Here is a 17167-nt window from a genome sequence, read left to right on the forward strand (position 1 = left end):
TATGGTGTGCAGCCCGTTGGGTTAGTTTCTTAGTTGTAGTGCTCAATAAACTAGAATTCAACTAAGCTCCATGTCAGGTGTATGTTAGATGCCCCCAGATATTTAAATCATTCCATAATGCATTAAGAGAAATGATAACAAATCCCAGGCAGCTGCGTTAATTACGTAATTTTTTTTTTTAAGCGTGTTAAATATTTCAAATGAATTAGCATTTAATTTTGACAGCACTAGTCAAGGCATTAACAACATGCAGTCCTTATTCTATGCAGTCTATGTGGCAGCCTTCTCATTGCATCCTCATCACAGTCCTCATCACAGTCCTCATCACACACCACAAGACTAACATGGCATGTTCTGTGTGTCTGGGATGAGATCAGTTTGGTAAGCTCATGTACTCCGTGTGTGTGTCTGTTTGTGTATGTGTGTGTGTGTGTGTGTGTGTGTGTCCGTCCCAGACGAGTCGTCGGAGGCGAGCCCTGGCACCCCGGTGCCGGACGAGGACAGCGTGGTGTTCAATAAGCTGACGTACCTGGGCTGTGCGTCGGTGAACGCCCCCCGCAGTGAGGTGGAGGCACTGCGCATGATGGCAATCCTCAGGAGCCAGTGCCAGCTGCCCCTTGATGTCACACTCTCTGTGCCTGGAGTCTCTGAGGGCACTGTCAGGTACACACACACACACACACACACACACACACACACACACACACACACACACACACAGGCATGAATACATGTACGCATGCACGCACACACACACACAGACATGGATACATGTACACATACACACACACACACACACACACACTGCATATGATGAGCATCCTCAGGAGCCAGTGCCAGCTGCTCCTCAACATCACGCTGTCTGTCCCCGGGGTCTCAGAGGGCACTGTCAGGTACACACACACACACACACACACACACACACACACACAGACATGGAAAGTATGATACATGTATGCACACACACACACACACACACACACACAGACATGGAAAGTATGATACATGTATGCACACACACACACACACACACACACACACACACAGAGACATGTATAGTATGATGCATAAATACACATACACACACAGACATGGATACATGTAGGCACACACACACACACACACAGACATGGATATATGTACGCACGCACACACATACACATACACATACATGTAGGCACACACACAGCACATAATAAGCATCCTCAGGAGCCAGTGCCAGCTGCCCCTCGACAACACACTCTCTGTACCTGGGGTCTCTGAGGGCGCTGTCAGGTACACACACACATATGTGCACCAGCGACCCGATCGATGCCATGCTCTCTGAGCCAAACATCCAAACAGCTGAGCTCGTGGTTCTTGTGGATGTTTTTGGTTACAATGGCTACAATCCGCTGAAGTCCATCTTTAGCAGTTTGATAAAAGAGTTCTGTTTTGATACTGACTGGCTTGGTTCTGTTCTGTGCTGCTCCTGTAAGGTTGCTGGACCCCCAGACGAGTACAGAGATCGCCAACTACCCCATCTACAAGATTCTGTTCTGTGTGCGGGGCCACGACGGCACGCCAGAGAGCGACTGCTTCGCCTTCACCGAAAGCCACCACAACGCAGAAATCTTCCGCATCCACGTCTTCCGCTGCGAGATCCAAGAGGCGGTAAGGGACCAAGTCTTAATCACCACTGGAACTGAATTAAATGTGCTATTTCATGGCGTCAACACCCATGGAACTGTTCTGAGTGCCTTTTTACAAGCCCTTTGAACCAGACCTGCACCATTAGTAAATACCATCACATCAAGATTATCAAGTCAAACAAGGCTGACGACTGTTCTTTCTCTCAAACCTATTTTCTCAGATTAGTCAGGGAGAAATCAGATAAGTCTCAGTTGCATCTCAGATGCTCTATGTTCCATCTTCCTGGAAATGTCAGGATGGTGTAAGTCGAAAAAATATAAAAGGCACAGGTTTTGATGGGTATTTCTCAGCAAGCCTGAGCATCTTTTAAAAGAAAAAGATTTTTTAGTATTTTTGTGTAGTCATTCTTTCAAACTACATTGTGTCACTTGTTTGTGCGCATCTCGCTAGGGTTTGCACTTAGGCTTTAAACTTAGCTTAGACACGCACGTCAAACGTCAAAGCTTTTTACCCCTGCGAGTTTTCACCCCCAACGAGGCGTAGATACCCTGTTTACATCCCCTGCGCTGATTTGTACCTAATAACCCGAGGCCTGCCTGTCCTAACAAATGAAATTCCCAATGACGACATTGCACAGGCGCCCTGTAATGGGCATCAGCATGCCCCCTCAACAGCAACCAAAAACAGCCCTTTTATGTGTGTGCCAAGTAGACTCCTAGTGTTGCCCCGAGGGCAAGGGAGGCAAATAACAAGCAGCTGTTGTCAACAGTGCTGCTGTGCCCGCTGTAATTGAGCTGCCGAAGCGTGAAATTCCCTGTAATTATCGTGACTCAAAGAAGCGAGGAAGAGGGGAAACCTGAAGGTCCAGCGTTTCAGCCGTGTGCAAAGATAAATCTGACCAGCAGGGGGAGCTCTAGTGTGTAGGCAACTACAAGTTTTTGTGGATTTCACCCAGCATTCCTTGGGGTGTGGACCTCTTCTGTAGGGGTTCAGATGTGTTAGGTGCCAAAACTTAGTGAATGGATTCCAATCAACCCACTCCCTTTAGCTATCCAATTGGCCTGGCAGTGTGTTGTGGATCAAGCGACCAGATTATGATCTAGAGCGCTACCAGACTACTATCCCAGGGAGAACGGACCTTGTATGTGTGTTTCTTGGACTCAACTTGGAGGCATATTATTTGCTGTTGGAGTTCACGTCATTTGAATGTTTTGGACACAAGTTGTAAAATACACATGGCAGCGTTCTCTTTGCTGTTTACACTCAGTCTTTTGAGAGCTGATGCGTGCTAGTCATACTTACTCGTGGTCTTCTCTTTTTTTTAACCATCGTGAGGTAATGGCTCCTCTATCAAATGTATTTTTAGCTTACAGTGTTATTTGTGTCTTGAGATTGTTATGTGTAACAACAATGTTGTTTTTAGCTTAATCTCCCTCAAACTTACACGCACACTCATGCACCCACACGAGCAGACCCACACACACAGATATACTATAACTATTTAATTTATATGTTATTTATTTAATATTATATTATTAATATGATCATTTATTGAACTATTTAACTCTAACTATAATTATACAACAACATGCGCACACGCGCATTCACACACACACGCACACACACACACAACGCTCTCTGGCTGGCCCTCAGCGGTAAGCTTGTCAGTGGTGGTGACCCGATTTCCTCTCTGATCCCCCACCTCTCTCATCTTACACACACCCCTCCTCATGATCCCCCTCACACACACACCTCACGCACACACACCCCTAAGAGCTGAAAGCTACCTCCCGCGGGGAATCATTTTCCTGACATGCTTTTGCTTTGTGTTGTTGATGGACCACCTGTATGTCTGTCTGTGTCTGGGTGTGTGTGTGTGTGTGTGTGTGTGTGTGTGTGTGTGTGTGTGTGTGTGTGTGTGTGTGTGTGTGTGTGTGTGGGTGGTTGTCTGTGTGTCTGCCTGTTTAATGGTAGTTGTGTGTGCATGCATGTCTGATGCTGTGTAAATACGTCTGCCTCCAGTTTGAGGCTGAACTGTGTGTATTCATGGTGTGATTTTTGGTCTTGGTGAATTTGTTTGTGTGTTTAGTACGTCCTCTAAGCCAAATTTGGATTTATCAAATCCAAATAAAGAAGTTATATGTGTGTGTGTCCATATAAGTGCATCCCTAGCGTGGTTGTCAGTAAGGATGGGTGTAGTGTATGGAGTGACAGCGCTGACAGCTGTGCATGTGTGTGATGGCATGTGTATATATGTGTGTGTGTGTGTGTGTGTGTGTGTGTGTGTGTGTGTGTGTGAGGGCATGTGTATGTACGTGACAGTGCTTGGGTGTGTGTGTGTGTGTGTGTGTGTACATGCATGCATGTGTGTAAGGGCGTGTGTGTATGTATGTATGTGACACTGCATGGGTGTGTGTGTGTTTGTGTGCGTGCATGTGAGGTAGGGGTGGGCGATATGAGCTAAAATTCATATCACGATATTTTCCACTGTCCAGACGATATCGATATGATATCACGATATATGGGGGGAAAAAAATCTGAATCACATTTTAATAGCCCTTCTTAGTTAAATGACATTAGTTAAGGCAAAATATGTCATCATAAAAAGTAAAAATCAAATAATGATAAAATAAATATGTATCTACTGATATGTGCTACAAATGTAATTTCTGTATGATTCCAATCATTTCAAGCATTTTTATAATCAAAAATCGCTGAATTTGCGCATGTCCTGTTCAAACAGAGAGGAGACATGCCAGGTGAGGCAGCGACGAGCAGCGCCTCATCTCAGATTGTGCAATCCCTCACTAACTGGGTTGAGCGCAAGCCTTTTGCTTTCTCGTTGTTTGTCACCACTGTAGTATATGTGGACACTTGTATTATAAGTCCTTTCTAATAGAATAGGTAATGTATTTCACGTATGTGTAGAACCTATTTAGTCTTGCTGATCTGACATAAACCCGCATAGCAGTGAAAAAGCACTGAGGGGAGGCAAACAGTACCTGTGTCTCAATGAAGGGGGTGTGCGCGAGAGCCTGAAACTGGACTTTCAATCGAAACGTGAAATGTTAAATAATGGGAGACCAATGCCGGAGCTAACAGGTTTGCTTCAAACGACGGGACAGAAGATAACTCGATCGAATACTCACATTCAAAGCCAAATTGCTTTTGAAAAATGTTGGAACCTCACAAATCGATTTGGCTTTGGACGAAGAGCGGAGACTAAATATTAGCATGAGCAATATTCGCTAACATTACATTGATATTAGAGTGAGCCTTTGGTCTGTTGATTTCCCATTATTTCTCTTAGGATTGTTTATATATATGTGAAGCCATTTAACATCACACAAGTGGTTGTAATCACTTTGAACCCAAGACACTTTTTAATGGTGAGCTGATTTTGAGAAATTAAACTTTGCAGCTAAAGTTGTGTTTCCTGGTTATGGTTGTCGAATTGCTGTGCTAGCTAAGGGAACTGTTAATAACCTTAGCATAAACGATTTAAATGGAAGAGTTACATTTGCATGAAATGATAGCTAGTTATCTAGCTGATGTTATAGTCTCCTCGATTTAACTCATAAAATTATAATGGGAAAAGGTAGAAAACCCTCAGGGTGCCTGTGCAACTTCGTATGAAAGAGTTCATATTCACACATATTAACACGAGTTCATCACAAGCTATGTGGGTTAAGAATGATGATATGAAATATGATAAACAACCAGTAGACAATGTGCAAGCTGCCAATTGAATGGTGATTTAACAGGTTGCTGGTGCTTAAACCTTTGGCTAAAACAACACGGCGACACACCTGTCTATTATTCTTATTTGGTCGAGGTCGGAGATTTTGAGATTTCTTGTTAACCAATTCGTCATCATCCTGCTCTTGAGCAACATCACTTTCTGCGTGTTCGCTCATCCTCGATTGTTCACTTATGCACTTATAATATAGATATATAGCTATATATAATATATATATATATATTAGTACGTAGCCTGCCTACTAACTTCAGCTGCCTGCACGCTTGTTTGTTGCTAGCACTACATGCGCGTAACAAATGCATGCGCCGTCCGCTGATAAAAATAGGTCAACATATTAACATACATTCTTTTTTTCGTAAGAACCAAGAAAGGTTAGATTAAAATAAAAAATATGTAGCTACGTAGTAGTATCACTCAGTTGAAATTTGGAACAAAACAACATGAATGCCAAATTCGAATTTATGAATTATGAATTATGAATAAATCGCGGTATCCATGATATTGCAAAATCCATATCATGGTGTGGCACAATACCGGTTTTTACTATCAAACCGGTATATCGCTCACTCCTAATGTGAGGGTGTGTGTGTGTGTGAGGGCATGTGTGTATATGTGACAGTACTTGGGTGTGTGTGACCTGACTGCTGACTCCCCCACTAGAGCTCCTGTCTGTCCCCATCAGCATCATAGCCAGACCTACACACACACACACACACACACACACACACACACACACACACACACTCATTCATTCCCTCACTTTTATTCACCCTTACTGCCTCTTCTGCTAGTGTGTGACTGCCTACGCCCACACGTGGCCAGTGCATTTCTGTGACCTTGATCTGTTTGTGATTTAATTAATATTTATGCAATCTTCAAAAGTTAATCTTTTGTCATTTTTGCGTGTGTGTTTGTGTTCGGACTCGCAGGTCAGCCGGATTCTGTACAGCTTCGCCACGGCCTTCCGGCGGTCAGCCAATAAGGCCCCTCTGGCGGCACAGGCCCCGCCCCTGACTCCAGACAGCGACGTCTTCACCTTCACCGTCAGCCTGGAGATCAAGGAGGATGATGGGAAGGGAACGTTCAGGTAGCACGCTCACACACGCACACACACACACACACACACACAGAGGAAGTCCTCGCACTGAGAGCATGTTTGGAGTACTTCAGGTCAACAACCAACAGTTCTGTTTTTGGAACCCAAATTAAGCCCGTCTCTAGATTGCTGCTAAGTGAATTAGGGATCTAAAGTGAGTGTTTTATTGTGCTCAGGTTTGGGAAGTGTCTCGCAAGGAAGTGGTAAAAATAGCCTGCAGTGGCATTCCCCCCCTCAACCCCCCCTCATTCTCTTTTTCTGCATTTCAGCGTAGACACATGCTTCCTTTAAATTATCATTCCTCTCATCCTTCTTCGTCTTTTCTGTTTCACAGAAGTCTAATTCACATCAACCAACTTACCATCAAGTCCATTACTCGTGTGTGTGTGAGTGTGTGAGTGTGTGAGTGTGTGAGTGAGTGTGTGAGTGAGTGTGTGAGTGAGTGTGTGAGTGTGTGAGTGAGTGAGTGAGTGAGTGAGTGAGTGAGTGAGTGAGTGAGTGAGTGAGTGAGTGAGTGAGTGAGTGAGTGAACATATAAATGTGTACCTTTTTGATGGAGTTGAGTATGAGTCAGGGCGCAATTCCAGAACAGATTGTCCATAGATTTGTCTCTTCTTGAGGAAGTTTGGTATGTGCAGTGTGTAAGATTAGAACAATAGAGTGAGTGAGTGAGAGAGGGAGAGAGCTGCGGGAGATTAAATAAACCCGGAGAATTCTTTATGTTTGGGTGCGTTCTTGAGTGTGTGTCCATGCCAAAAAATAGCATTAAGTTAGCCCTGGTATGTACTCAAAAATAAGCATGTGGGTCCTCGACTATGACCCCAGTCATCAGCACATTATCATCATCAGCTGAAGGCGTCCACAGCAGTGCCAGCTCAAAACTCCCCTCGGACTGTGACTCGGGTCACCGTGACTCACTGGGGCCGTAAGTGCTTCCAAAGTGCTCTTCTCTCTCCACTCTCAGACGAGACGTTTCCCCCTCCGCCACCACTTCACAAAGGGCCCAATCACTGGCTTGTTTTGCAAACAGACTCTGAGGCTTATTTTTAGACTAGACTCCCACTCTGAGACCCTCTTTAATTGGCCTGGGGTTCCGTAGGCAATTTTTTGAGGTGGGCATTTAAGAGAGAATGTGGGTCACTGTTAAAGAGACTGGATGCTGAGAGTGTGTGTGTGTGTGTGTGTGTGTGTGTGTGTGTGTGTGTGTGTGTGTGTGCAGGGTTGGGGTGTGTGTATGTGGGGGCTGAGGGACAATGAGGATCAGAGGATTTACACTGTTAGAGAACCGAAGCCTCTGGGCCTCTACATAGCTCAGACCTTCAGCCACTACACAAGTGGAACTCCTCTTTACCCTTTCACCTTTGACCCCCTACTGGACCAACGTCATTGTTACCCTAGTGTGACCTAAGTGGTCATCCAGCAATCATGTTACATGGGAGAGTGTGTTGAGATGCCTTGGGGCTCTGATTACCCAACAGATGCAAGAGTTCATTGTGCATTGTCCGTTGTGAGCAGTATCCTTCACCTCTCCTCTTCTCTCCTCTCCTCTCCTCTCCTCTCTTCTGCTGTCACAACCTCTCCCCTCCTCTTGTTTTTCTCCTTTCTCTCGCCCATCCTCTTGTCTCCCTTTCTCTTCCCTCCTTCCTACTTCAGTCTGCCTGTTTCCTCTCTTCTCTTCTTGTCCTCTCCCCTCCTCTCCCCTTCCCTCCTCTCCTCTCCATTTGTCTTCTTCTGCCCACTCCTTCTATCCTGTCCTCCGCTCTCCTTATGACTGTGAGTACTGCACCCACATGAGTAACCCGCATAGTATTCACCCCCCTCCATCCATCTGGACGCTAGCTCCAGTGGCCGTGGCCTCTTTGGAAGCAAACAGTTTTAGTGTGTAAATCACCTGCAATCTGAAAGGTGTTTGGACCTCCGTGTCTTTACCTTGAGGAAGCATGTGCGAAGAGAGTGTTTTGACACAGTGTCCCGGAATAGACTCACCTTGAAAAGTATTTTGGGGTGGGGGGAGGCCGCTTTCTTGGAGATGTTTCTGCTAATGCACCCATGTAAATCTGGTGTGCGCAGTTCACACACCGACAGTTCACACACAAGACAGCAAGTTTACACTGTAGGCTGTACGTCTCACAACTTTGCTTTGGTTACAGAAATAGGTCAGAAAAAGTGCAGTACAGTAAAGCATAAGTACGTAACTCTCTCCTTTTCTCCATCACAGTGCCGTATCCAAAGACAAGGACAGGCAGAGCTTTAAGCTGCGCCCTGGCATGGACAAGAAGATCGTCATCTACGTCCAGCAGACTTCTAACAAAGAGCTGGCCATTGAGAGGTACAAAACATATCCCATACCGTCCCGTTCCCCGTCCGTCCGTCCGTTCCCCCCCCCCCCCACGTCAACCCCAAATGCACTACCAACCCCCCCGTACGGTTTTCCATCTCCAGTGAGCCATGATTGAGTGATTTTTGGACCCAAACATCCTTCAGCTACTTATAACAGTGCCATGATTCCGTTATAATTGATACACGGACGCTGGTTAATGTCCGTCTGCTTCCGAGCTTAAGTGTCCCGCACCGGCCCATGGGGAAGTGATGGATGGCTAGGCTTTCGAGCGCCAGCCTGCTCATTCTCCACGCTGGATATCATTGTTTGGGAATGTCGTGACTTTGCTTGGACTTGGGTTGTGTGTGTGTGTGTGTGTGTGTGTGTGTGTGCGCTCACTTCCTGTTCCGTGCTTGTTTTTCTGTGTGTTACAGGTGCTTTGGTCTGTTGTTGAGTCCAGGCAAGAATGTGAAGAACAGCGACATGCACCTGCTTGAACTGGTGGGTGTTTGGATGCATTTGGCATTTCCTGTTTTGGTGAATTGGGACCGCCATTACATGACCGCCACATGCATCTAGTTTTACTCGCATGGTTCTTGGTTTTCTTTGTAGTATTTGTGGGATTCTCTCTTCTCTTTATCCCTCATTTATCTCTTCTTATTTTCTTTCATCACTCTCTCCCCTCACTTCTCCTTAACTCCATCCTTCTTTCCTTCACATCCTCTCCTCTCGTTCCTCCACTCTTCTCTTCTTCATGCCTTTTTTCCTCTTGCTCTCCTCCCCCCCTGCCTCTCCTTTCATTCTCTACTCACACTTCTCTTCTCCTTTCTTGTTCTTGTTCATACTCTTCCTCTTACCTGTCCTCTCCTCTCCTCTGCTCTCCCCTCCTCTTCTCTCCTCCCCTGTAGGAGTCAATGGGAAAGAGCTCAGATGGGAAGTCTTACATCATCACAGGTAGTTGGAACCCAAACACACCTCACTTTCAAGCTGTCAATGAGGAGACCCCCAAAGGTGTGTACACATTTCTACAACACCACACAGTAACCATCAGCTTTCATCACATTTCATTCATCCTATTTCTACAACACCACCCAGTAACCATCAGCTTTCATCACATTTCATTCATCCCATTGTGAAAAACTGTCAAAATTTGTTTTATAAAAAAAAATATCACATTTTCAGTCTGTTCATCTCACTTCAGAAGATCTAGTGTACTGTCAGGGTCAACTTGGTCTGTCATTGTAGAAAATCAAGAGGTTCAGTGCATATTTAAAATGGCAATCGTTAAGTATAATGCTACACATATTATTATCAATTGTTGATGTGTTTATGTGAGAATTTGCTGCCTTTTCGTCCCAAAGCCAAACAGAACATTCTTTAACTTTACGTATATACTGATTATGTAAAAGATACAGTTATGTTTATATGCTGATGTTGTAGACATATTTATGACGGGTCTCCTGGCTCCTGCAGATAAGTTTATATATACGACCGCAGTGTGTGTGTGTGTGTGTCTGTCCTCCTCCAGCACACAAGTTACATGACCACTGTGTGTGTGTGTGTGTGTGTGTGTGTGTGTGTGTGTGTGTGTGTGTGTGTGTGTGTGTGTGTGTGTGTGTGTATCACCCTCCTTCTGTAGATAAGTTCATGTACATGACGACGGCGGTGGACCTGGTGATCACGGAGGTGGAGGAGCCGGTGCGCTTCCTGCTGGAGACGCGGGTCAGGGTGTGTTCGCCCAGCGAGAGGCTCTTCTGGCCCTTCAGCAAGCGCTCCTACACAGAGACCTACTACCTGAAGCTCAAACAGGTGAGGGGGAGCACACCTGACCTCACCCGACCTGACCACACCTGACACGCACCACACCCGACACGCACCACACCCGACACGGACCACGGACCACAGGAGGGTTCAGACTGATCTTGACTCAGATTTCAAGTAATGCCGCATATGCCGCCATATAAAGTTTCAGCGCTGTCGTGACCTGCCAGGCTCGAGACGAGTTGGTATGACCAACACAGAGGCTACTGTGGTTGCCCTTTAGAAAATGAACGTGGGTAATATAATTAGTAATGAATAAATGGTTCCTTTTTGCAGGAGCCATGTGGCACAGTGTGGGAAGACACACTGAGGACCTCTGCTAAAACTCCAGCGACAACCTTCTGGCTTGAGGAAATGTGTAATACCTAAACAATGGGCAACATGCTTCCTGAGCTCTTTAATGTGGATGCCTTCCATTATTTCTGAGGAGGTTTTTCTAATTATCTGCGCAGAATGATCCATGTGCGGCTCTATTTCATTCCCCTAAAGGTTAATGGAAAAGGAAATGCCTCGCAGGCCTGGTAGATTATCACCGCTATGAGTTCATCACAGTGGTCATGCCAACAGCGCAGGTGCACACAGTGAACCTCGTTAATGAAGGCTTGGGGAAACAGTGTTTTGCCTAAAGCTCCAGATACGCCTTCTTATTTGATAATTAGGATAAGATACCGGTACAAATTTTTGTCCATGACACCAGTGATCCCTCATGCCAGATGCTGTAGTGGTAGTTCTCACTGCACACGTATAGGTGTTCATTTAGCTGGCTGATGTCAGAAGACAGCGTCATGATCCACACAGTATTGTTGTGAATGCTATGAGACCAGACATGGTGTTGTATTCTGAGTGCGAGCGCATTGTTTACTTTGTCGAGTTCCCTTTTGAAGATGCGTGAGTCCTAATCCATTGTGCGTATGTGTGTGTGTGTGGGGGGGGGGGGGGGGGGGGGGGGTCTCGGATGACACCGCTGCTGCGGCTTCTGGAGTTGCCTTGAGCGTATTTCAAAGAAAACACTGACGAAAGAAGGTGCCCACTTGACAACTCCAGTGAAATGCTCACAAAGGCGTCTTTGTTGTTGTTGTTGCTGTTGCTGCTGCGGCTAAGTTATCTGTGTGATAGTTGTAATGCACCCTGTTGTTGTAAAACTCAGGCTAGGTCGTTGGGTATGATTACTTGCATGTGACGGTGAGAGGTTTGGCCACTGTGGGAAGACCCCAACCGATAGCACAAGAAACTTCACTTCACATCTTTTCCTGTGTATAACAAAAAAAAACTTGTACACTTTTATCCAAAACAATTTACACTACAGATATACATTTCCATCAGTGTGTATGCAACCCATGCCGTCTGTGTAGTTAGCACCCTACTCTACCAGTTTGGGTTCTCCAAACTGATCCCAGCGCTGTGTCCCTGCTGTCTTGTGTTGCTGTTGCCCAGCTGGAGCGCAAGGAGAGGAAGAGTAACACGGACACGCTGTACGAGGTGGTGAGTCTGGAGAGCGAGGCCGAGAGGGAGAGGAAGAAAACCACGGCCACGCCCAACCTCCTGCAGTCCGCCTCACACGGCTCCACGGTGCCCTCCCCACCTGAGGATGAGGAGGAGGAAGGTGAGTGTGTGTGTGTGTGTGTGTGTGTGTGTTCGGTATGTGTGACTAGGGCGAATAAAAAGGGCTAAAGGCCTGCAGGTAGTTAAAACGTCCGACTGACTGGTAATCTCTTTAATCTCTCTCTCTCTCGCGCTCTCTCTCTCTCTCTCTCTCTCTTTCTTTCTTTCTTTCTTTCTTTCTTTCTTTCTTTCTTGCTCTCTCTCAGATAACGATGAGCCTCTGCTGAGTGGCTCTGGAGACGTGTCTAAGGAGTGTGCAGAGAAGATCCTGGAGACATGGGGAGACCTGCTGTCTAAATGGTGAGTGGGCCAGACAAGCCTTTTTTTTTTTTTTTTTTCTCCCCCTCTGAGAGGGGACAGGCAGCGCATGCATCAGCTGCCTGTCATGCGCATGATTCGCTGAGACCTGCTAACTCTTAGGCCAGATCAAGGCTTTGATTGGTGTTGTATTATGGTCATTATCTTGATCATTTGCCTCATAGTAGCACAGTAACCTAGCTTGCCAAGATCCCCCATTAGCTATTTTGTGGTGCCAAGCAGTCAACCAAAAGGTATAGCACAACATATGCACAAATATTGTGTTAATCATCATCCTTTAAGAAATAAGTAAGAAAATGGCTTGATATCTATATGAGGCAGGTTATCCCTGACTTAATTAGCAGTAATGGCGATCAGGAGTTGACTGCAGAGCTCTTTTGTCATTGTGGCAAAGGGCCCAGATAAGCTACATCTGGCTTAGACTACACCTATTGCAGCCAGCGCGCTGCCCCCCCTGCCCCCCCCCCCTCTCTCCACCCCCTCTCTCCTCCTTCTGCGTTCTCATAACCCATCATCCTCTTCACGTTGTGTAACATCCGCCGTCAACAAAAGGCCCGCGGTCCATTTATAAACAAACAGTGGAAAAGAGAAACATGAAGTACACACAGGCTGAGTGTGTGAGCATCTGCATAAGCGTTTTCTAGGCCAGGTCATAAACTCCCCCGTTCAGCTTTAGAAGCGCGCCTCAAGTGGACTATCTGTGCTGGCTATGTGGTGACACTGCTGAATTTAAAAAAATCCATTTCTCCTCTTTGTCTTCCATACTAATTTATGTTTATTTAATACATTCTTCTTTTGTATGCACATACATAATAATGTACACAGGCAAATACATTTTGTGCCTTACTGTATGCCTGAAATTAGTGATCCCCCCCCCCCACCTGAAGGCAAATAAATAATTCCTCAATCTTAAGTCTTGAAGCAGGGGTTTCAAAATGGGGCTGCCTGTCGTTAAGTGCCCAGGCGTTCACAGGAGGGGGGTTCTCTCTTTAAGACTCTTGGGTGAGTTTGTGGTTTGTAATGAGGGCTGGCATCTGGGAAACTCTGTTTCTGCGCCACGTTTCTCTCCCTCAACAAGCAGCTGGCGGAATGAGGAGACAACGGAGCTAGAGAAGTGACACAGAAATAGCTCTGGCCCACAGAATTGTCTTTGATATTTCGGCTTCCTTCTGTTCCCGGGGAACGCTCGCAGAAGAACATTTTTTGCGCGCGCGCACACACACACACACACACACACACACACACACACACACACACACACACACACACACGTACAGTCGACACAGACACAGGAACACACACAGACCCACACACATACATGTACACACCGACACAGACACACACACACAAGCACCTACTTCATTCTAATTTGTAATTCATGGTTGGAAAATTAGATAGATATTTGAATCTTTGGAAGCAGGGGGAGGTGTGTGTGTGTGTGTGTGTGTGTGTGTGGTGGTGGGGGGGGTCTGATCCAGAAATGAGGCCTTATTAAGATTATTTCCCCCTCCCATTACTCATTGTTCTTAATCAAAACCTCGAGATGAATTCAATTAAAAAGCAGAGGAATTTAATTACAGGATCTTACTGACTGGGGCCTGTACTCCTCTGACACAATGAGGCGACGTTTGTGCGTGTGCGCGCGTGTGTGTGTGTGTTTATGTGAGTGAGGGAGAGAGAGAGAGCAAAGAAAGTGGTTGCCACATCTGGATTTGTACCCCCTCCACTCTTACCACCCCCCCTTCTCAGTCCTCCCCCTAATCCCTGATTCCTCAAAGCCGTGTTTTCCCGGCTTTACGGGAACTGAGCCTGGGCGCCGTTTCTGTCATGTTCCATTACCTCAGTTATTCGCTCGTTAGCTCCCTCCTGCAGTCTGCTGCGGCTCAGGTGTGTCTCAGGTGTGGCCTAAGCACATACACCACACCCCCATCCCCTGTCTACACACACACGCACAGACACACCCCTTCCACCTCCACCCCCCCCTGTCTCAGTGTGTTTTGCTGAAGTCAGCTGTGTCTGGGTAGTCAGAAGCTGGTTGAGCCATGTTAGAGATTATGAGAGGCCATTTGCCTTTCTGTGCCCTGTCTTTTTTTTTGTCAAATATTGCAACAGAAATGTTTACATGTAAAAGGATTTAATTGGACAGTTATGGACAATCTTTGCTAAATCCCTGCTAAGAGTTTTCCAAACCGCAAGCGTATTTTCTCCCAACAAAGCTTTTCTCGCTCATCTACAGTGTCTAAGGCTACAGTGTGTGTGTGTGTGTGTGTGTGTGTGTGTGTGTGTGTGTGTGTGTCCGAGTGTGTGTGTGTGATGAACCGCTCACTGCACAGTTACACCCAGCTGGTCCAGCCCTGAAGGAGAGCTCTGCATCCTCTTACATCACACTGAAAGCGCCGCTTTGTTGTCCTTTTCCTTTATCAGAGAGGAAAATGCTACACGTTGCATAAGCTTAGCAATCAACAAGTACACACAGCACACCAATAAATAAATACTAAATAAGAGAAACATGCAATGGAGAGCCTGAGTTGCAATCCAACGCCAGGGGCTTTGGCAGGACTCGGGTCATGCTGGATCTTTCCAGAATATTCCGGAAACAGCCCGGAGGTCGAATCTCCCTTCTCCAAGCACGAGAGGTCATGGGAGGTGAATGGGTTTTCTTGGACCTTCATTTTCCAAAGGATAAACGCAGATCTGGGCCTGCTGACAACTACAACAACAGATTTGTTTCCATGCTTGATGAAGTCATCAACTGAAAACAATGAAGAGGTTCAGAAGTGCCTGCATGACATCTGATATTATACTAGACATCTGCTCTCTCTGCTGTTCCCTGCACAGTTTTACACATATTCACTCAAGTCTCTCTCTCTCTCTCTCTCTCTCTCTCTCTCTCTCTCTCTCTCTCTCTCTCACTATCTCCGTCTATCTGTCATTACCTTTTGTGTTTCATCCCTTTTCTTATTTCTCCTTGACATACACTGTTGTCATGAGTCCCTCACTCTGTCTGTGTCTCTTCCTGCCTCTCTTTGTGTCTCTCTCTCTCTCTCGATCCTTTAGTCTATGTTTTTCTCTGTCTCTCAGTTTTTGTCTCACCCTCTTTTTCTATCTCTCTGTCTTTCTCCTCTTTGTCACCTTTCTTTGAATCTCTTCAGTCTTGTCCCCCACCCGCTCTTACCTCACCCTCTCTCTCTCTTTCTTTCTCTATCTTTCCCTCTCTCTTTCGCTCTCTCTCTCTAATTCTCCTGAGGCTGGATCACATATTCCTGCCTTTTTTCTTCATCTCATCTCTCCTCTACTCTCCTTTTTTTTGTTCCCCTGCTACAGTGCGGTATAATTGAGTCAGCAGCCATGACCTGATGCTGGTCACAGGGTTGTGGAAGGAAGGGCAGAGAGAACGACGGAGAAAGAGAGGAGCCTTTGTGTTCCCTCGTTACTCTCTGTAGTCTAGGTACATAAATCCCCTTCACCCCCCCAGGCAGATTTACAGGCCCGTTTGTCTTTTGCGTTTGTTCCCCCACGATGACGCCTTACCATGGAAACAAGGTGGCACACCCTGCAGGAGGTCGGTCACTTGGTGTTTTGCAGAATGCCACAGTGGCGTCAGCGGAGCGGCTGCTGGAACAGCCGTATCCCGCGGGGACGTTGGAAAGGTCTCTTAAACGCCATGCGGCCAAGAGCCTCGCTCCGCTTGGGTTGTCTCTTATTTTTTTGGGTTGTTGTTTTTGTTGTTTTTTTTGTGCGCCAAGGGGTCAGAGGAGTTCTGGTGTCAAAGCGCCCATGTTCATATTCGCACACTGGCATCTGTACAGCTGTTCCGCAGGCATGGATCTCCGTGGGTTGAGAGGCTGTGATGGTGTTTGTGTTTTTTGAGTGGTGGCGTCACCGAGATCTGTTCAGTCAGAACAGACTCACATGTGCTATTTAGCTTCTGGGATGGATGGATGGATGGATGGATGGATGGATGGAGATGAATGAATGAAAATGGATCCTTAGGTGTTCAGAGGTACAGTGATCTACAAATACACAGTGATATAAAGGCGTTTGTGTTCTTGGAGCTCAGCTGGTACCAAAAACATTATGGGAGTGGATTTGATACGCATGAATGACATATACTGAAAAATCTATATCTTTACAATACTGCCTAGCACTTTGGACAAAATCATCTGCTAAGTGTATTGTGTCTAGCTTTATAGAGGTGAGTATTTCGGATGTTCAATTTTGGATCGCAAATCTGGTATCCGACTGCACTGAGATATTCATGTGCGGATTGACTTTGCGGGATTGATGGAAACATTAATGAACATCATGCTATGTTAATGAAAATTTAGCCATCTGGCTAATTTCCATCTGCTCTCCCTGGGAAGGTTGATGAGGCCTTTGACACTTTTTGGTGTACAGCTTTGTCACAGCGTGCCCGAACATGTCGTCCCTGTGTTGTCCTGTTCATACTCTTCAGTCTTTAGTCTCACAGCAGCATGCACATGTGATGTGCAGCTTCACAAGGATGAGCTTGGAAGATAAGATTAGGTTTGATAAAGACTGACATTCCATGAGAAATGGCTCTCATGTGCACTGAAAAAATTCAGCTTTCAAAAACAAGAAAAAAAGTAATACAATG

At 46.0% G+C, this 17167-nt stretch overlaps 1 protein-coding gene across 4 annotated transcripts in view; it reads left to right on the forward strand.

Moving 5' to 3' along the window:
- The window catches only part of LOC105902535 (rab GTPase-activating protein 1), a 98226-nt gene that overhangs the window by 13584 nt on the left and 67475 nt on the right, over positions 1–17167 (forward strand). For all 4 annotated transcript variants that reach the window (XM_031577210.2, XM_012830161.3, XM_012830143.3 and 1 more), the window contains 9 exons: positions 456–663; positions 1479–1653; positions 6322–6479; positions 8707–8817; positions 9243–9309; positions 9717–9819; positions 10448–10617; positions 12064–12232; positions 12438–12531. In XM_031577210.2, coding sequence (XP_031433070.1) covers positions 456–663; positions 1479–1653; positions 6322–6479; positions 8707–8817; positions 9243–9309; positions 9717–9819; positions 10448–10617; positions 12064–12232; positions 12438–12531 — 1255 coding nt within the window. The remainder of the gene's footprint in view (positions 1–455; positions 664–1478; positions 1654–6321; positions 6480–8706; positions 8818–9242; positions 9310–9716; positions 9820–10447; positions 10618–12063; positions 12233–12437; positions 12532–17167) is intronic.

Source organism: Clupea harengus, chromosome 12 (genome assembly GCF_900700415.2).
Source record: "Clupea harengus chromosome 12, Ch_v2.0.2, whole genome shotgun sequence".
NCBI lineage: Eukaryota > Metazoa > Chordata > Actinopteri > Clupeiformes > Clupeidae > Clupea > Clupea harengus.